The sequence below is a fragment of the Artemia sp. Qi Xiang Cuo genome, chromosome 3, assembly GCF_049724085.1.
Source record: "Artemia sp. Qi Xiang Cuo chromosome 3, ASM4972408v1, whole genome shotgun sequence".
Lineage (NCBI taxonomy): Eukaryota > Metazoa > Arthropoda > Branchiopoda > Anostraca > Artemiidae > Artemia > Artemia sp. Qi Xiang Cuo.
In genome coordinates, this window is record NC_142796.1 from 55,904,278 (window position 1) to 55,924,561 (window position 20,284).

Genomic DNA, 20,284 nt, shown 5'->3' on the forward strand with positions numbered 1-20,284 from the left:
AACAGATCTAAAACCACACAAGATTCATACTCCGCCTTTACGCACGCGCAATGACACTTGTTTCCGATCTACATGTGACGATAAGCTTATTGAAACTGAACTAAGGTTATGACGTACACTGCCAGGGACGATACGCCCGGTATCAAATGTGTATCATGTTTGGAAAAAGAAGACGCTACAGTCTACAGTGTTCCCGTACGTCCCGTTCGAAGAGTATAGGTAACTTGCAAGAGTGGTAACTGGCTCTACCGTCAACAAAAACAATCCTCAACGCCATCTAGCATTTGTCATTTTTGTCAGTGTAATAACAAGAATAATTAATTATACACTAGATGGTGTTGATGTTTTTTTGCTGACGCTAGCACCAGTTTCCACTATTATATGCTATCCATACTCTTTGGTTTCGTTCACAAGACGTTTCTCCTACTTAGTTTTTATTCAAATGATTCTCTACTCCATTTTATTTTTGTTGTAAAATAAATAAACCTCTACAAATGAAATCGACTAAAAAGGGAAAATATTTGTCACTCATATAAATCAAATAAAATTCTCCGGAGAGTAATTCAAGCCATTGTGTGCCATTTACATAAGCTACGAAGGGTCGTTAAATTTTGAATTCTAATGATATAGGAATCTATTTTGTTAGATCCAATTTTGATGCTTACAATTTTAGAATTTAGACTCCAATAGAGCTTCAATTTGGAGTTGAAGAAAGGAACATAGACCATTAGCAAGTAATGTTTCTAAGGTCTAACTTGTTAATTTAAAGTAGAAAAAGTTGTATATAAAAAGAATAAGGTAGAACGGAATCTGGTCTTGTATTTGACAACCAGCCTCGTAGACAATAAATTATTTTGAGGGGGAGGGGGGGATAAAAAAATTAGCTGATAATCTAAATTAGGGATAGACAGCATTTCAGAAACTTCGGATTTCAAGGGGACGGGGCCCGAGGCCTTCCCCTACGTACATCCCCGTTGGCAACGTCTTGGACTTGTTAATAAAAAAAGCTTTTAAAATAAAAAAGAAATTGGTTTTTCTTTTGTGCCTTAATGTGTGAAGTAAAATAAAGATAATATTTGTGTTTTCAAAACCATCTAAGGATAAACGAATAAAAAAATGAATAAATAAAAGAATTCCATGAGTAAAAACAAGAAAATACTGTAAATACTTAGCTGGAAACCTCAGGTTTTTCTTATTATTCCGTTTTCCAGATTTTGTTTTATTACATATTTTTTTGGGAGGTATAAATCAAAACATTTGATTTTTTGTGGCTTTCACTTGCTGATTTTATTATATAAAAAAGAATACGTTAGAAAAATGAATCTGGATGTGCAGTTCACGACATCTTCGATTTTTGAATAACATTAAATAAAAAAAACAGGTTTTTTTTTTTACTGAAAGTAAGGAGCGACATTAAAACTTAAAACGAACAGAAATTATTCCGTATATGAAAGGGACTGTCCCCTCCTCAACGCCTCGCTCTTTACGCTAAAGTTTTTCATTGTTTAAAAAAATAGAGTTGTGAGAAAGAGTCAAACTTTAGCGTAAGGAGCGAGGTGTTGAAGAGAGGACAGCCCCTTTCACATACGGAATAATTTCTGTTCGTTTTAAGTTTTAATGTCGCTCATTTTTTTTTATTTAATTTTTGAACGTTTTTGAATTAATACAGGTTTTGATTTTGGCTAACCATGTATGAATAATTAAAACAAAATTTGCATATTAATTTCCGCAAATTTTATTTACGAACGTTTTTATTAGTAATAAATATACGTAACTTGCGAATTAACTTACGTAACGAACTTCTATATTCATATATTTTTAATGCGTATACTAGGGGGTTCGCTCCCTATTCAATACCTCGCTCTTTACGCTAAAGTTCAATTTTTTTTCCAATTCTCCAAAAATTACCCCTTAATCACAAACACCGTTAATTAGAATGAATAGCTCATATGAAAGTACTAAAAAATCTTTGGCGTAAAGAGCAAGGTGTTGACTAGGGGGCGAACCCAATCATATACGTAATAATTTCTGTTCGTTTTAAGTTTTGATGTTGCTCCTTACTTTCAGTTGAAAACTTGTTTTTTACCTTCATAGTAATTTCCTTTCCCCCATGAAAACTTCCTCCATGGAAAGATCCTCCCACATAGCTCCCCGACCCCCCCCCCCCCCGCCCTCACAATTAGAAAATATCTCCCTTGAAAACGTCTATATACTTCGCAATAACGAATACTATTTGTAAACATTGGGTAAAGTTCATAATTTTCGGCCTTCCCCCAGGGGACTGGGGGATTAAGTCATCCTAAAAGACATAGTTATTATACTTTCAACCATGCTGAACAAAATGGCTATCTCAAAATTTTGATCAGATGACTTTAGGAAAAAATGAGCGTGAGAGGGGGCCTAGTTGCCCTCCATTTTTTTGTCACTTAAAAAGGGCGCTAGAACTTTTAATTTCCGTTCGAATGAGCCCTCCCATGATAACCTAGGACCACTGGGTCGATACGATCACCCCTGGAAAAAACGCCCAACAAAAACAAATAAACATGCATCCTTGATCTTTCTTCTGGCAGAAAAATACAAAATTCCAGTTTTTTGCAGATTGGAGCTTGAAACCTCTACAATAAGGTTCTATGAGACGCTGAATCTGATGGTGTGATTTTCATTAAGGTTCTATAACTTAGGGGGTGTTTTCTCTCTTTTTTCTAAAATCAGGCAAATTTTCTTAGGTGCATAACTTTTAATGGGCAGAACTAAACTTGACGAAACTTATAAATTTGAAATCAGCATTAAAATATGAGTATTTCGATGTATCTATTGGTATTAAAATTCCATTTTTTAGAGTTTCGGTTACTATTGAGCCGGGTCGCTCTTTCATTACAGATTTACAGATTTGTAAAAGATTTTAAATCTTCCGCCAGTAAACTAAATCATGATTGGTCCTCTTTATTTTTATGAGTTTTTTTTATGTCTTTTGATTTATTTCTTATCTTGTGATTATGAAATATGATTTGTGATTATGTCTACGATTATTATGATTGTAAAAACTACTAGTTTTTGTTCAGTGTATAAGTTTTCTTGTCTTTTTTCTTTTGTTTCTCTTATGTACTCTGTCATTAGGGGACTTGCGCCCTTTTTTGTTTTGACAGGTTATAAATAAATTGAGTTGAATTGAATTGAATTACAGTTCGTTACCACAAACTGTTTGAAAAAGCTGCAATGATAAAATAAATATTTTTTTTTTGCCTTTTTGCGTTACTGAGTGAAGTAAAATATTTTCCTTTTTTTGTAGAGAAAATTTTGGTATAGAAAAATATTCGTCTTTACCAAATAATTTAAGATAAAAGATCGAACAAATAAATCAGAAACAAATTTCTGCTAATAAAAGCCAGAAAGTTCTGTAAATATTTCGCCAGTAACCTCAGCTTTGTCTTATTCTTTGGTTTTGCGAATTTCATACTAAACCATATTTTTCTTCTTTTTGCACCGAGAACCGCTATGGAGAGACCGAAATACTTGATTTGTTTTTCGACTTTCCCATTTTTTCTGTTCTTTTTTTCCCCCGTTTGTTCCTTAGGTCTTGTCAAGCATATAGGGTCATAAAACTTATATTTTAGAACAGTGAATAAATATTTAAAAAACCAGCATTCATTGCCCAAAGTTGGTAACTGCTATTAATAGAACAAATTAGCGTCAATTAGGCCTTCTTGGGATTACTTCTGGTAATATAGATAAAGCTTTGAATAAAAATCCCTCCTTACAAGGTTATTGCTCTTGCAGTGGGTATATTAGAATCACGTATATGGGAACTTATATTAAGTTGGCGGGGGAGGAAAATTTAACAAGTGCAAAAAACAGATGAATTATGTGAAAATATATAGAAACTTGCTGGGAAACTAGTAAATAATTTTCATATTTTTTTCCAAGGAGGACCTTGGAAATTTTCAATTTTCAATTCTTTTCCAATTGGATTTCAATTCTTTTTCAATTGAAAGAATTTTCAATTCTTTTTCAATTCTTTTCCAATTCCAATGGAAATTTTCAATTTTCAATTCTTTTCCAATTGGATTTCAATTCTTTTTCAATTGAAAGAATTTTCAATTCTTTTTCAATTCTTTTCCAATTCCAATGGAAATTTTCAATTTTTTCCAATTGGATTTCAATTCTTTTCAATTGAAAGAATTTTCAATTCTTTTTCAATTCTTTTCCAATTCCAATGGAAATTTTCAATTTTTTCCAATTGGATTTCAATTCTTTTTCAATTGAAAGAATTTTCAATTCTTTTTCAATTCTTTTCCAATTCCAATGGAAATTTTCAATTTTTTTCCAATTGGATTTCAATTCTTTTTCAATTGAAAGAATTTTCAATTCTTTTTCAATTCTTTTCCAATTCCAATGGAAATTTTCAATTGTTTTCCAATTGGATTTCAATTCTTTTTCAATTTAAAGAATTTTCAATTCTTTTTCAATTCTTTTCCAATTCCAATGGAAATTTTCAATTTTTTTCCAAGGTACATACCGGAAGCCCCTCCTCCAATAAAAACCTGGTTTATATTTTACATGTTTGGTTATTTAACCTTGAATGTGCGTCTTATTTATATTTGCGCTTAATCCTGAATTTTAGTTATTAATATGTTTGTGTTATAATTGTTATTTTGAGTTCTATGTTTATTAACGCTTTTTTATTTACTTTATCCTTGATTTATTTTGAAAATATGGTATTTACTTTCAGTACAATGGAGCATATCTCCAGATTTTCAGAACACAACCGGGGAGTTGGAGATTCGTAATCCAAAAGAAACTCAAGTTAATATTGAAAATTTGGATCCTGACCAGAGATATTTTATTCGGGCTTGTTCTGGTAATCTTGGAGGCTATGGAGACTGGGTGACAGCACACCCTCCTTCTGTTGTGCCAAGTAGTAAGTATTTGTTTGGCTTATCCTTTATCCTTTAGTATTTTTTAGCTTAGTCTTTGCTAACTATCAATGTAAAAATTATTATTGTTTTTCCACCATCCTAATAAAAACTGTTTGATGACAATTTTATTGATAATTACGTTCCTGCTAGCTTACGAAAAAAAAATATTAGCTAATATGTTAGCGATTTTTTCTTAATAGTAAAATCGTTGGTTGAGATTATTTTGAAGGACTTGAAGTTTACCATTGATAGATATGAGGAAGTGTGTTTTTCAGTCTTCCTCTTCTTTGGAAGCCAAATTTTCTTACGGACAGACCTCGTTGGACATATTGCTAAGCAGCAAGACTTTTCTATTGGTCTTTTCGGCCCTTCACCTGTGTCGTATCCGGTATAGTTTTGCCGCACAGAGCTACTAAATGAGCGGGTTTCGACGCTTCGAAATTTTGTTAAATTTTTTTTAGTTATCACTACTCTGTCCTTTTCTTTTTTTTCTTAATGGGTTTTCTTTGCCTGGAAGAACCGTTTATTTTACCTTTTCTTTTCATATTTTTGTATCCCCTTGAAAAGGATTGCCTATTGTGAAAGTGAAGTATCGGGACCATATTTATATTTTACACCTTATATATTTTTAAAAGTTCCCTTTGTCAAACAGTTCGTGATAACGAACTGTATAAGGAGTGACCCGGCTCAATAGTAACTGAAACTTTAAAAACGGGATTTTGATATTAATAGATTTATCAAAAGAATCATATTTTTATGCTGATTTCAAATATATAAATTTCATCAAGTTTAGTCCTACCCATCAAAAGTTACGCGCCTGGCAAATTATGGCTGATTTTTGAAAAAAGGGAGAAAGACCCCCTAAAAGTTGTAGAACCTTAATTAAAATCACATCATCAGATTCGGCGTATCAGAGAACCCTACTGTAGAGGTTTCAAGCTCCTATCTGCAAAAATGTGGAATTTTGTACTTTTTGCCAGAAGAAAGATCACAAATGCGTGTTTATTTGTTTTTTTTCCAGGGGTGATCGTATCGACCTAGTTGTCCTAGAATATCGTGGGAGGGCTCATTGGAACGGAAATTAAAAGTTCTAGTGCTCTTTTTAAGTGACCAAAAAATAGAGGGTACCTAGGCCCCCTCCCACGCTCATTTTTTCCCAAATTCACCCGATCAAAATTTTGAGATAGCCATTTTCTTCAGCATGGTCGAAAATATGATAACTATGTCTTTTAGGATAACTTAATCCCCCAAAGTCCCCGGGGGGAGGGCAGAGAGTTATGAACTTTACCCAACGTTTATTTATAGTATGGGTTATTGAGAAGTATACAGACGTTTTCAGGGGGGATTTCTTCTGGTAGTAGGAGGTTGGATGGGTCGGGGGTTATGTGGGAGGATCTTTACATGGAGGAAGTTTTTATGGGGTGAGGGACATTGCTATGAATGGGGCGCCGGATTTCCCAGCATTATTTAAAAAAAAGATCAGAAATTAAATAAAAAACAACAAGTTTTTCAACTGAAAGTAAGGAGTAACATCAAAACTTAAAACGAACAGATATTATTAGGTATATGATTAGGTTCGCCCTAGTCAATATCAGCCAAAGATTAAGTACTAATCTTTGCCAAAATTTTTTAGTACTTTCATAAGGGCTATTTATTCTAATTAACTGCCTTTGTGATTAAGGGGTCATTTTTAAAGAATTGGAACAAATTTCAAACTTTAGCGTAAAAAGCGAGGTATTGACTAGGAGGCAAACCCCCTAATATACGTATTATAAATATATAAATATAGAAATTCATTGAAGAAGAAGAAGGATTTATTGAAAAAAAAACATATCAACAAAAAATTATTGCTGCCTCCCCTAAAAAGCAAAGCTTGTCCGTGGGGGAGGTAAAGAAAACAAAATCCTTAAAAAAAAGAATACTTGGCCACCGACACCACTAATACCATCACACTAAACAATAAATACAAAATAATATCATATATTATACATCCTCTGGGAACATCATATCAACAAAACCCCACAATAAGCAACCCGTTCGGTCAGTAAAAAGTTATAGTCAGTAAAAATCAGTTCCCTGATTATTTTTAGACGAACACTGGAGTCAAATATAGTCTTGATATCATTGTCAAAACTATTCCGTTTCCTTGGCCCTCTATAAAGAACAGAAAAAAATGACCTGGAAGATAAACCTCTAGGTACACAGAAGTCCGTGCTACCTCTTGTATCATGAGAATGAGCAGTAGACCTAGTGGACAATAAATCACCAAAACAACGAGGCTGAACATCCTGCTGCAGTCCAAAACTAAACCACAATATATAGAACTCACGAAGGCCTGCAGCCGGCAAAATTTTTAAAGTTGGGTAAATTTCTCAAACAGACATACGTAGAGATATACCGGCTAAAATTCTTACTGCATGATTTTGTAGAACTCTTATTGATTTTAAGGTAGAAGAAAAAGTAGAGAGCCAAATACTTTAACAATAAAGTATATACGGGTGTATTAAAGAAAAATAAAGATGGCAAAGGACAGACTTGGGAAAACAATGTTGGAGTTTCTTCATTATACCGAGATTTCTTGCCAGAATTTTGCTAATTAAAGTAACATGTTCCTTAAAAGATAGAGTTTCATCTATTACAATCCCAAGGTATTTAAAAGACGCAGTCCGTTTTATAACGCCATTGGGCATATCTAATTCCTTGATCCATGGGTAAAAGTTTGATGATCGCGAGAAAATAATAAAGTTAGACTTAGCCATGTTAATCCTTAATTTATTTACCCTCAGCCATGCTGTAATTCTATTAACTGATTCCTTCGTGGAAATCTGCAGCAGCTCCGCTGTCTTAGCTGTGCTAATGGCTGTTGTGTCATCAGCAAAAAGTGAAACTGTTTCATTAGTCGGGTTTACCGTTAGTTCATTTATTCTATAGCAAAAATTATTCAGACAATTTGGTAAATCATTAATAAATATCAAGAATAATATAGGACCGAGAACTGATCCTTGCGGAACACCTATTTCAATACACTTTTTTTCGGAAGAAGTATCATTTAGTTGGACATACTGATAACGATTACTTAAAAAACTTCTTAAAAAATCTAATGATTTACCCCTCAAACCATACACCTCACACTTCTTAAGTAGAAGTTCATGATCCACAGTATCGAAAGCTTTCATCAGATCTAAAAATATAGCAGCTATTTTGAAACCTTTATCTAATACATCATTAATAATAGTTGTCAAATAAATCATCGCCTGTTCCGTTGTCCTTTTTCTACGGAACCCAAATTGTGTCTCTACCAGTAACTTATGATCCTCCAAAAAACTTATCGTTCTAATACTAAAACACTTCTCTAAAACACGGGAAATAATGGGTAAAACAGATATCGGTCTATAGTTTCCTGGGTCATTTTGAATACCACCCTTATGAATTGGGGTTATACGGGCAACTTTAAAAAAGTCTGGGAATTTTCCTTGACGAAAATACTCATTAATTAACCCACATCAAACTTAAGCTATAACAGGAAAAATACATTTAAGTGTTTTTAGAGTAATATGATCGCTACCAGATAAATTACTACGCAAGCCATTAATATTTTTTTTAATTTCATCAACTGTTAGAAGTCTAAGGTGAAGAGACACATCAATGGGGTCCCTCAGTAAGGACTCGGACGTTGGATCACCACTATCAGGTACAACTGACATAGCTAAATTCAGACCAATATTCGAAAAATAACTCTGAAATTCATTGCATATGTCCTTTTCAGAATTCAAAGTCTTTTCCATTGCACTAACTAATTCATCAGGTACACTATTTATTTTTAATCCAATCACTTCTTTTTTTTAGTCCCCAAGTTTTCTTAGGGCATCCTTCGACCTCCTTAAACTTTTTCTCAAAATATTTCTTTTTTTCATTTCTTAAAATTGTATTCAACCTATTTAGATAAATTTTATATAATTGCTTATTTTCTTGTGTCGGGTTAATTATTTGAGCTCTAAACAATTTATATCTTACATTTATTTGCTTCATAATCACAGGACTAATTCAAGGTTTTTTATTTGAGTGCTTTCTATTTAACTTTTTTAACATGATTACTTGACTTATCTAATTCTGTAAATTTTCATAAAATAAAAAAAACTTGGACTTTTTCTCATTAACTTTGCCTAGAACCTCATAGCAGTCCACTTTTTCTATCTCATTTTTTAGTTTTACAGTCGCATTTTTACTGATAAAAATAGCGACGAAAACCACACTGCCTTTCCATCACAAACAACAAAAGTACGAAGAACAAAAGGGAAATCTTTTTGTAAGACAGTGGAGATAATTTGAATGTCTCCACTGTTCTGTTGTGAGTCTTTTTTCTTTTATATATTTTTGTCTTGCTGAGGACGGCCCTTGGACATAGGGCCGAAATATTCATTCAAATTATCTCCACTGTCTTACAAAAAGATTTCCCTTTTGTTCTTCGTACTTTTGTTGTTTGCACTTTTACTGATCACTGGAATCCTTGATTTTCTGCCTTTAACCACCTTCGTGACAGTTCTAAAGCTAGCTGAAACTCCAAAGTGGTCAGATACATCGTTGATAAGGACCCTGGGAAGACTCAAGGGTACATTAGAAAGGATGTTATCCAGAAGCTTAGCTGATTCCCGTAATTCTTGTAGGGATATTTATACAAGGATGAAACCCATTGGATAAACTTCTATTAATAAATTCAGTGCTAGCAGATGACTGATCTATAAGGTCAATATTAAAATCCCCCATAATAAAACATGGCATAGAGTTAATCGGAAGTTTCATTAATAGTTCTTCAAATAGGTCCATAAATTCTTGGAGCAGGCTCTGTGGAGGTCTATATACTACAACAATACAAAATCCAAATTCTCTCTAGCTATATGTAAAACAAAACACTCGCAAACTTTCTCTCTATATATTGTAAGATCTTCTCTTATTGAAACCTTATAATCAGCCTGAATGTAAGCTGTTAGCCCTTTATGTTGGTAATACTCGCGGTTACTTACACATAAAGTGTAACCACGGATATATAGTAATTGCGAGTTATTATCTTCTAACCACGTTTCAATTATAGCGATCACCTAAAAAACATTAATATTTATTAAATCCGATAAAAAGTTACGCGCGGAATTCATTCCCTGACAATTCAAATGAAAAATGTTAAGACAAAAAGGTCCCTATCAGAATGCAAGGGTAGTGCTTCTTCCTTAAAATTATACCTCGATGGTTCATTTGTGAAAATTTCAGTGGCATTAATATCTAAATTTCTATTTATACTTTCATTAAACTGGCTGAAAAAATCAACCCTTTTACTTTCAAGTTGCAGGACATTACAGTTCCCAGGAGGAAAAACGATATCTCCAACCATCATCAATAAAAATTAATGTATGTGACGGTAAAGGGTGGCTGTGACGAACGAAATAATTATCTACTAAATATATATCTAGACCTAGGTAAATAAAAAAAAAATAACAAAATATAGTCCGTCAAAGCTGACATACAAATTAAAAAAACAAATGAGTGCAAGCTTCATGGCACAAGTCAAAACCATCCAAAAAAACACAAGCCCGCTACCACCCGATCAAAATAATCTCACAGTAACTGAAGTTTTAAGTTATTTGATCAAAAATAAAAATTATCATTAACCCAAACATTTCAAATTAATCACTATCAACTTTTCCATATCTATTTGATTAAACCAAGCGAAAAAGGAAAGATAATTAACCAATAAGTAAACTAAACACATTCAATAAAACACTCATTTTTTAGCACCTCTGGAAGCTGTGGAGGGAGGAGGCTTATGTGCTAGTTCCTCAATCCATTCATCACACGTAAACTTCATTTTCGTACCACCCGGACGTTCAAACTGAAGATATGGTGGAACTGTGTTTGATACCCATGAAATGATACCCATCGTTTTAAGGCACAATTTTTTTTCATATAGTTTTTTTCTTGCCTCTCTCACAGAAAATGGGGCATCATCACTCACATAAATGTTTCCCTGGCTAGCTATATTTCTTCCTTTAAGCTTCTTCCCATTTTTAAGGATTTCAATCTTGTTTCCACGGTTTTTTACATTAACCTTAAAAAATATCTTATCTTTTTTTATTGTAACAAGTAAAAAATGAGATATCACTTGTAAATTTAGTCCATCCGTGCATATCTCGGTAAACATACGTTTGGCTTGATCTTCATCCTCACAGACTGCATTCCATACAACCAAATTATTTTCTTTAGGCTGATACTCTGCAGCCACAAGCCTATCATACATACACAGGATATTTTCTTTAAAATACTTGACTTCTGACTGCAAATCAGGATTATCGTTTTTCAAAAAATAAATGTCATTATCTACAGCATCTATAAAATACTTAATCCCCGATACATCTGATTTTAAGGCTATTTGCTCTGATTCAATTGCTTTTATTCTAAAGTTAATTCGTAAGTTAATTCGTAAGTTACGTATAGTTATTACTAATAAAGACGTTCGTAAATAAAATTCAACAACGTTCGAGAAAGCCATTTAACCAAATAAAAGTAAATTAATCTGCAAATTTAGTGTTGATTAAGATAAGATAAGATAACCTGTATTTCAAGCCAAAATGTGGCCATGTACACAAATAACATATGAGATTAACAAATTACAGCACTCGACACAATAATAATAAAAAAATAAAAATAAAATAAAAACTACTCTCTTCTTTTTGCAAAAAAAAACTCATCAAGATATCTTCCCACTATCTTCCCACTTCCCGTCCTCCGAAAAGTCTCTGTATGCTTTACAATAGCCAATATTATATGTAAACAATGGACGAAGTTCATAGCATCTACCACTTCCCCCGGGGGCTTTGGGGGGTCAGATCATCCTCAAAGACATGGATATTAGATCTTTCGACTGTGCTGAACAAAATGGCTATCTCAAAATTTTTATCGGAAGACATTGGCAAAAAATGAGCGTGTGAGGGGGACTAGCTGCCCTCCAACATTTCGATCATTTAAAAACGGCACTAGAACTTTTGATTTGCAAACAAATGAGGCCCCTCCCGATCTTCTAGGATAACCGGTTCGATATTATCACTCCTGGGAAAAACAAACAAAATACAACAAATGAACGTGCATCTGTGATCTTGCTTCTGGCAAAAAATGCAAAATTCCCACATTTTTGTATGTAGAAGCTTGAAACCTCTACTGTAAGATTCGCTAATACGCTGAATCTGATGGTATGATTTTCATTAAGATCACTTAATGTTTTGGGAGCGTTCCCCCCTTTTGAAGAAATTGGGAAAACTTTCTCAAGCTCTTAAATTTTGATGGGTAACATTTAACTTGATGAATTTTATATATTCTGAATAACCGTCAAAATTTGATTTTTTTTTTATCCATTGTTACCAAGATTCTGTTTCTTAGAACTTCGGTTATTACTGAGCCCCATCGCTCTTTACTCACAGTTCGTTACCACGAACTGTTTGATCTACTAATATTTAATTACTGTAGATACATAGGTTATATAGAAAAAAAATGTAAACATCTAAGCTGTGTTTAAAAGCTGCGTTTTTTTCCAAATGAACTATTGCTCTAATAAACCCTCGATCTGACCCAATTTGGAGTAAATTGAAAATCCACTAAATGTCTCCACAAAAAAGAGATCTTGACTTCAAAGACTCAATCAATATTTGACCTGTAATAATCTGATATTTTCTCGGAGAATTAATGCTTTTGATGTCGGTTTTCTTTCAGCCTGGAGAGATGTCGACTCAAAAAAAGAGCGTTTTGAGGGTCGATCAACTGTCTTTGACGAGATATTCTCTGAAATTAAGTCAATTCGAAGTGACTCTGAGATGATATATGACTCTTATGATGGAAATGCCAAGTCGAAAAGAAATGCTACTAAAAGCTTGTTTCAGTTCTTTGCTGGCACGCCAAAGTTCCAAAAAAGTTTGAAAAGGTAGGTTGCAAATTGACAACTGATAACTCGAGTTGATTCTAACGAAATTATAAAACTCTGAGATGAATAAATAAAAAAAACACAAGTTTTTACTACTGAAAGTAAGGAGTAGCATTAAAACTCGAAACGAACATAAATTATTCCGGAAATGAGGGGGCTGCCCCTTCCTCAACCTGCGATCTTTACACTAGTCTTAAAGCTCTTTAAAAATGTATCTGATTAAAATCCAACGGCCCTTGTGACTGAACTGTCTCTCAAAGAATTGTGACAAAAAGTCAGACCAAGAACTTAATTCTATTTTCTGCAGGCACGCCAAAATTCCAATTAAAAGAAAAATAGGCTATAAATTTTGTACATGGATTTTCTTCTCTACTTCCTAAGAATGCAAAGATAGAGGGAAAGTGGTAACTCTTTTCGGTCTTCGAGAATAAAGTTTAGCCATCTAGTGATTCCTTGTGGAAATTTTTTAAAGACAGTCGATGCATATTAATGGGGATACCAATAGAAGAAGGGGGTTCCTTTGTGTTCTCCTACTATTCCTGAATGTTCCAGGATGTATCTGAATTTTCCCCGAACCAGAGCTGGGTTCTTTGAAATCACCCCGAAATTAACATTAACAAAAATTAACGATTTTTCTATTGTGTTAGCGTTCTTGAATTCACGAATGTTAATTTTTTGGGAAATCTAATAGAACCCAATATTCTTTTGCAGAAATTCGGGGATGGTGGAATCACTGACTTGTCCCAACGATAAATATCCAGATATATCAGATTTCTCCACATTTTATAATTTCCTCAGATTTATCTGTTTGAAAATTCCCCCTCCTCCTAAACATTTTCGAGCGAACGAGGCAGGAGACTGCTAATTTAATATTTCTTATTATTTTAATTTTCCTATTTTTATTTAAAGAAAACTACGTAAAAGCACAACTTAAATTGAAATATATTTGAGATGCAACAGTTTCTATTTCTTTAATTTTGTCATTATTATGAAAATTAAGACAGTGCTTTTTCTTTCAAGGCTGCAAAACTTCATTTAACAAATATTTAATAAAATATGTTAACTTAAAGCTGCCACTTTGGGTAAAATTTATTTTTAAAGCTAATATTGACAATGCTAAACCATTGCATCACTGATGTAAATTAACGCGCCAAGAAACAAATAAGGAAACTTCGTAATTGAAGATTTTTCCCCGGGAATTGCATATTATTGTTGTCATAAACTATAGATGATAGAAAAATTTAGTTTTCGTATTAATCCAATAACCTGACTGGTATTTCCCTAGGACTCGCCATAAAGTTTAATCACAAGGAAAGTTCAATTTTTTTTTTCTCGAGCATTTTAGTAGTAGTCAATTCAAACTCAATATTGAGTAAAACTGTTTACAAAATATAGGTTCGCTTAAAAAACAATGAATAAATACTCCATTTAAAATTCTGTGCATGTCAACCAGATATCGGCTGGGTGGATCTATGTGTTCTGGTGCCCTTTCCTTTCTTTCTTTTGCTCTTTTTTTGTCAAACAAGTCAGGAAATCAAAATGTGGTAAAGAGCAAGAGATAGGAAAGTACATCATTGTCTGGCCGTCTTTTATTCTCAATCAAATAAAAAACAACAAGTTTTTCAACTGAAAGTAAGGAGCAACATCAAAACTTAAAACGAATATAAATTATTACGTATATGATTGGGTTCTTCCCCTAGTCAATACTTCGCTCTTTACGCTAAAGTTTTTATTGTTTTAAAAAAATGGAGTTATGAGAAAGAGTCACACTTTAGCGTAAAGAACGAGGCGTTGAGGGGGGGGGGGGGACAACCCCTTTCATAGAGGGAATAATTTCTGTTCGTTTTAAGTTTTAATGTCGCTCCTTACTTTCAGTTAAAAAAAGCTTGTTTTTTTTATTTGGTTTCTGAACGTTTTTGAATTAATGCATGTTTTGATTTTAGCTCACCGTACATGAATAATTAAAACAAAATCTGTATGTTAATTTTACTTTTCTTTGGATAAACGCCTTTCTCCAAATTTTGATCTGCAATATTTAGAAAAAAGGGGCGGAGGAGAGGGCCTAGTTGCCCTCCAATTTTTTTGGTTACTTAAAAAGGGCATTATAACTTTTATTTTTATTTACGAACGTTTTTATTAGTAATAAATATACATAACTTACGAATTAAATTGCGTAACAAAGTTCTATTTTTGTATATTTTATTATGTATATTAGGAGGTTCGCCCCCTAGTCAATACCTTGCTCTTTACGCTAAAGTTCGAATTTTTTTACAGTTCTTTAATAATGACCCCTTAATCACAAAGGCCGTTAATTAGAATAAATAGCTCTTATGAAAGTACTAAAAGATTTTAACGTAAAGAGCGAGGTATTGACTAGGGAGCGAACCCAACCATATACGTAATAATTTCTGTAAGTTTTGATGTTGCTCCTTACTTTCAGTTGAACAACTTGTTTTTTTAATTTAATTTCTGATTGTTTTTTAAATAGTGCTGGAAAATCCGTCGCCCCCTTCATAGCAATGTCCCTTCCCCCATGAAAAGTTTGTCCATGGAAAGATCTTCCCGCGTAAAGATTTTTTTTGTACCGTACGTTGCGCCTTCTTTTCTTCTATGTACCTTTTCAAACGAAGTAAGTAAGGAGCGACCCGGCTCAATGGTAACCGCAACTCCTAAAAACGGAATTTTGATACTAATAGATACATAAAAAGAATCAAATTTTAATGCTGATTTCAAATATATAAGCTTCATCAAGTTTAGTCTTACCCATCAAAAGTTACGCGCCTGAGAAAATTTGGTTGATTTTCGAAAAAAGGGGAAAAAACCCCTAAAAGTTATAAAACCTTAATGGAAATCACACCATCATATTCAGAGTATAAGAGAACCCTACTGTAGAAGTTTCAAGCACCTATCTACAAAAATGTGGAATTTTGCATTTTTTGCCAGAAGAAAGATCACGGGTGCGTGTTTTTTTTTTTTTTTTTCTTTTACCCAGGGGTAATCGTATTGACCCAGTGATCCTAGAATATAGTAGGAGGGATCATTGGAACGGAAATTAAAAGTTCTAGCGCCCTTTTTAAGTGACCAAAAAAATGGAGGCCAACTTGGCCGCCTCCCACGCTAATTTTTTTCCCAAAGTCACCCAATTAAAATTTTTAAATAGCCATTGTGTTCAGCATAGTCAAAAATTTAATAAATATGTTTTTGAGTATGACTTAATCCCCCACAGCTCCTAGGGGAAGGGCTGCAACCCATTGCTTACATATTGTATTGGTTATTGGGAAGTATACAGACATTTTCAGGAAGGATTTTTTTCTGGGGGGGGGGGCGGGAGGAGGGGGTTACTGCGGGGAATCTTTCCGTGGGGAATATTTCTTTGGGGTAAGGGATATTTCTATGAAGGGTGCGCCGGATTTCCAAGCATTATTTGAAAAATCATCAGAAATTAAATTTAAAGAAAAAGTTTTTTTAACTGAAAGTAAGAAGCAACATTAGAACTTAAAACGAACAGAAATTATTACGTATATGAGGGGGTTCTCCCCCAAGTCAATACCTCGCTCTCTACGCTATAGTTTTTTTTTAGTGCATTCAAAACAGCTATCTATTCTAATTAATCGGGCTTTGTTATTCAGGGTTTTGTGAATTGAAAAAAATTCTAAATTTCACCGTGCAGAGCGTGGTATTGAATAAGGGGAGAATCCCTTCATACAGGTAATAACATTTACCTATTAAAAAAAACAATAAAAAAAAACAAGCGATACGGCTCAATAGTAATCGAAACTTTTAAAAACGGAATTTTGATGTCAATAAATGTATCAAAAGAATGGGCTTATAATGCTGGGCTTCTAAATATATAAATTCTATTAAGTTTAGTATTACTCATCAAAGGCTACGAGCCTGAGAAAATTTACCTGATTTTTTAAAGAGGGGGAAACATCCTCTACAAGTGAAAGAATTTTAATGAAAATCACACCGTCCGATTCAGCGTATCAGAAAATCCTGTTGCATGGGTTTCAAGCTCATATCTGCAAAAATCTGCAACTTTTGTATTTTTTGCCAGAAGAAAAATATACAAATATAGAAGTTCGTTACGTAAGTTAATTTGTAAATTACGTCAGAACCAAAATTAGAGACAGCCATTTAGCAAAAGAAGAGAAAAATTTCTATGCAAATTTTGTTCACTTATTCAATGACGGTGAGCTAAAATAAAATCTGCATTAACTAAAAAACGATCAGAAATTAAATAAAAAAAGCTTGAATAAGTTTTTTAAACTGAAAGTAAGGAGCGATATTAAAACTTAAAACGAACAGAAATTATTCCGTATATGAAAGGGGCTGTCCCCTCCTCAACGCCTCGCTCTTTACACTAAAGTTTGAATTTATCAAAACTCTATTTTTGTTAAACAATAAAAAACTTTAGTGTAAAGAGTGAGGCGTTGAGGAGGGGACAGCCCCTTTCACATACGGAATAATTTCTGTTCGTTTTAAGTTTTAATGTCGCTCCTTACTTTCTGTTTAAAAAACTTTTTTTTTATTTAATTGCAAAAAAGACGGACGAGGAGTAAGAATGTAGGCCGTCTTTGTTGTTAAACAGATCTCATTTCTTTTCATTCATTTTGAATTTGCTTTTCGCAAATAAGAAAAAACGTTAAAAGTTAAAAATTACGAAGACGTATCATTTTTTGGTGTTCTTTGGTGCTGGAGAGAACTCAGTTCTTTTCATTCTTTCGTTTTTTCCTATAAAAAGGCTGTAGATACCGAAAACATTAGGTAATAGTAGGTAATATAAAAATAAGGCAATATTAATCAGCTTTAACTAAAAAAAAGTTCTTTAAAATTGATTTTAAACCTTTTATAAAAACTTCATGGTAGCGAAGCGGATTGATCTCTGTTCGCGGTGCGTTATCGTCAAGTAAGAGTGTGAAAAGGGCTGAAAACTCTTACTGACAAATGAGGCCTCGACAGGGAGGCCTCAGCCAACTAGGCCTCCCTGACGTCACCCACATTTGTATGATGACCATTTTGCACCCCCTTTGGTGGCCACATTTAACTTTTTTCAAAATATTCCAAATTTTTTCATTTCAACTATTAGTTTTTTTTTTCAAATTAATCCAAAATGTGACCCATGATCTATACACAGTTCTTGATGAATAACGGCTATGTGCAACTAGGTACTTAGACTCTACTCTAGGTGCAATTTGTTTCCCATCTTTCCTCTTGTCATTGTCAAATAAAATATCTAAAGCCGAACTGGCCAGCCATGACAGAAAAAATATATAAATACGACAAAGGGATGTATGGCCAGAAACGGGTCTTCTGGCCATAGACCCGTTTGTCGTATTTATATATTTTTTCTGCCATTGGTAAATTATGTTTGAAGTTGACATCATAAATAAGGTTGTTTCTTCTATGGTACTTGGACTCTATTTAAGGTCCCCATATCCGCCTATCATAGTCACCTTTGTAACAATTTTGGTTTGTGGTCTGAGCATAGGATTTGTATTCATAAATACTTTTTTCTGTAATATTCTTTTGTTTTAAAATTTACTTATTTCACTGTTTGATCTGAAAAAGGTTTATTTTTTCCTTCCTTTGTCTGTAGTGGCGTATATGGAATTTGTAGCTTATTTTTTAATTGTTTATTCGCTGCTATTTTTCTCAAAAATGGGGAACCAACTTGTTAGGTCTTTTAATACATTCATTTTGTATTATATGTCCTATTTTTACTTATGTGTGCAGTCTTCGAACATGTGCGATTTACAAATTGATTTGTAATTGTGTCTTTAAATTGCATTAACTATAATTACAGAGGTGTCTACCTTTCCTGTATATTGTACCAAGATGAAAAGGTTTTAGTGACTGCAGAAGATGCCTTACCAGTTGTTGAAGTTGATGATGGCTATCCTGCTTCGTTTAACACAGATTTTCATTGGCTTATGAAGGTAAGTACACATCTTCATCGTCTTATGATGATTTTTCACACCCTGCAAAATCACATTATAATCTATTCATTTGACGTTATTGTTATCATAGAGGAGGTTGGTCCAAATTACACATGGCAGCATTAAAGCAAGAACTTAAATTCTGGGGGAAAGGGTCAAAATACTAAAGTCATCTAAATACGGGTCATGGTTTAAATTAAATATAATTGGTACATCTGTCCTCATATAAACCTCTGAATCGACAATTCAGTAGCTGAAGCTCAGCCAATCCCTCAAAAGGTCGATTTGAATGTGCTGACACTCAAAATTTTCGTTATATCTGTTAGGCTGAAGAATATGTCAATTAGTTACGACCTTGGTCGTTAACTACAATGGTTGAACCCACAATTTTACCACTCCAACGATGAGATACCTCTCTCTGAACCTTGATTTGATCTGAACCTCGGTTCCTCTTGATCTAAAGTGGTGGAAGCTGAGGATAGGGGTCATTTCGCTACCAAACGGCAGTTTGATCAAAATATCTCAAGACAACGTCACAGCAAGAATTTGCATTCTAGGGCGGGGGATCAAGATGCTAAACGGTCGATTAAATATTGCTAATACTTAAAGTGACTTGATTTTTCACAGTTTTTAGACCACGAATGCTATTTTGTTGACGCTATTTTGTTTATCCTTGGTTATTAATAAATTATTGTCAGGAACAGGCGCGTACCCAGGTTTCATTTTGGGGAAGAAGGCGCAATAAAACACTGAATTTTATTGAAAAAGAATAGGAAGTAACCAGAAAATCAGAAAAATTTTTGGTTTCAATGGGGCCCGAGCCCCCCACCCCCCATCTTTTGTTACACCCCTAGTCAGTTATCGGTAGTTTTTGCAGTTATAGTGGTTGGTAGTGTGTGGCTCACTGAAAAAAAAATAATCTGTCGGATAATTCAAAGCTAGATGTACGGACATTGTAAAGAATTAGCGTGAGTTCGTGTAGAAATTGTAAATATTTAATATATCCCTTATCTCTACTTTGCAATGGTATATACTTCTTGAATTGTAGTGGACTCCAAGTCGGCCTATCCTTATTTAAAGTTAACTGGTGCATTACCTTATATCCAGAGAACCATACCTTCCCCCACCCCACTCTCTGTCATTTGTTTGAACGTTTGCATAACTTTTTACCTTTAAATCCTCCACCTAGCTTCAAACGGAGCGACCAAGTAAACATCCTAATGACATATATATTTATATCGTTATTTTAGACACGTTTTAATGAAATTAGGAAATTTCTTAACTTTGTATTTAATTTATGATCTTCAAGTTTATAAGAGCTTTTGAGTAGCTACTCATATCTTTGAATACTAATTCTTTAAAAATTTTCAATACAAAAGGCTCTCTGAATATTTATTAAAACGCATGACATTCTATCAAAAATTTTCCTTTTGTCTTCAAGTGCCATTATAAGAGTCTAGAATTTGAGC

The 20,284-nt window shown here is 33.6% G+C and overlaps 1 protein-coding gene across 1 annotated transcript in view; it reads left to right on the forward strand.

Annotated features, from left to right (window-relative positions):
* Positions 1 to 20,284, forward strand: part of wake (ankyrin repeat and fibronectin type III domain containing protein wide awake) — a 417,377-nt gene that overhangs the window by 331,889 nt on the left and 65,204 nt on the right. Inside the window, exons 12-14 of the mRNA XM_089086234.1 lie at positions 4,730 to 4,918; positions 12,669 to 12,876; positions 18,683 to 18,815. Of these exons, the coding sequence (XP_088942360.1) occupies positions 4,730 to 4,918; positions 12,669 to 12,876; positions 18,683 to 18,815 (530 nt within the window). The remainder of the gene's footprint in view (positions 1 to 4,729; positions 4,919 to 12,668; positions 12,877 to 18,682; positions 18,816 to 20,284) is intronic.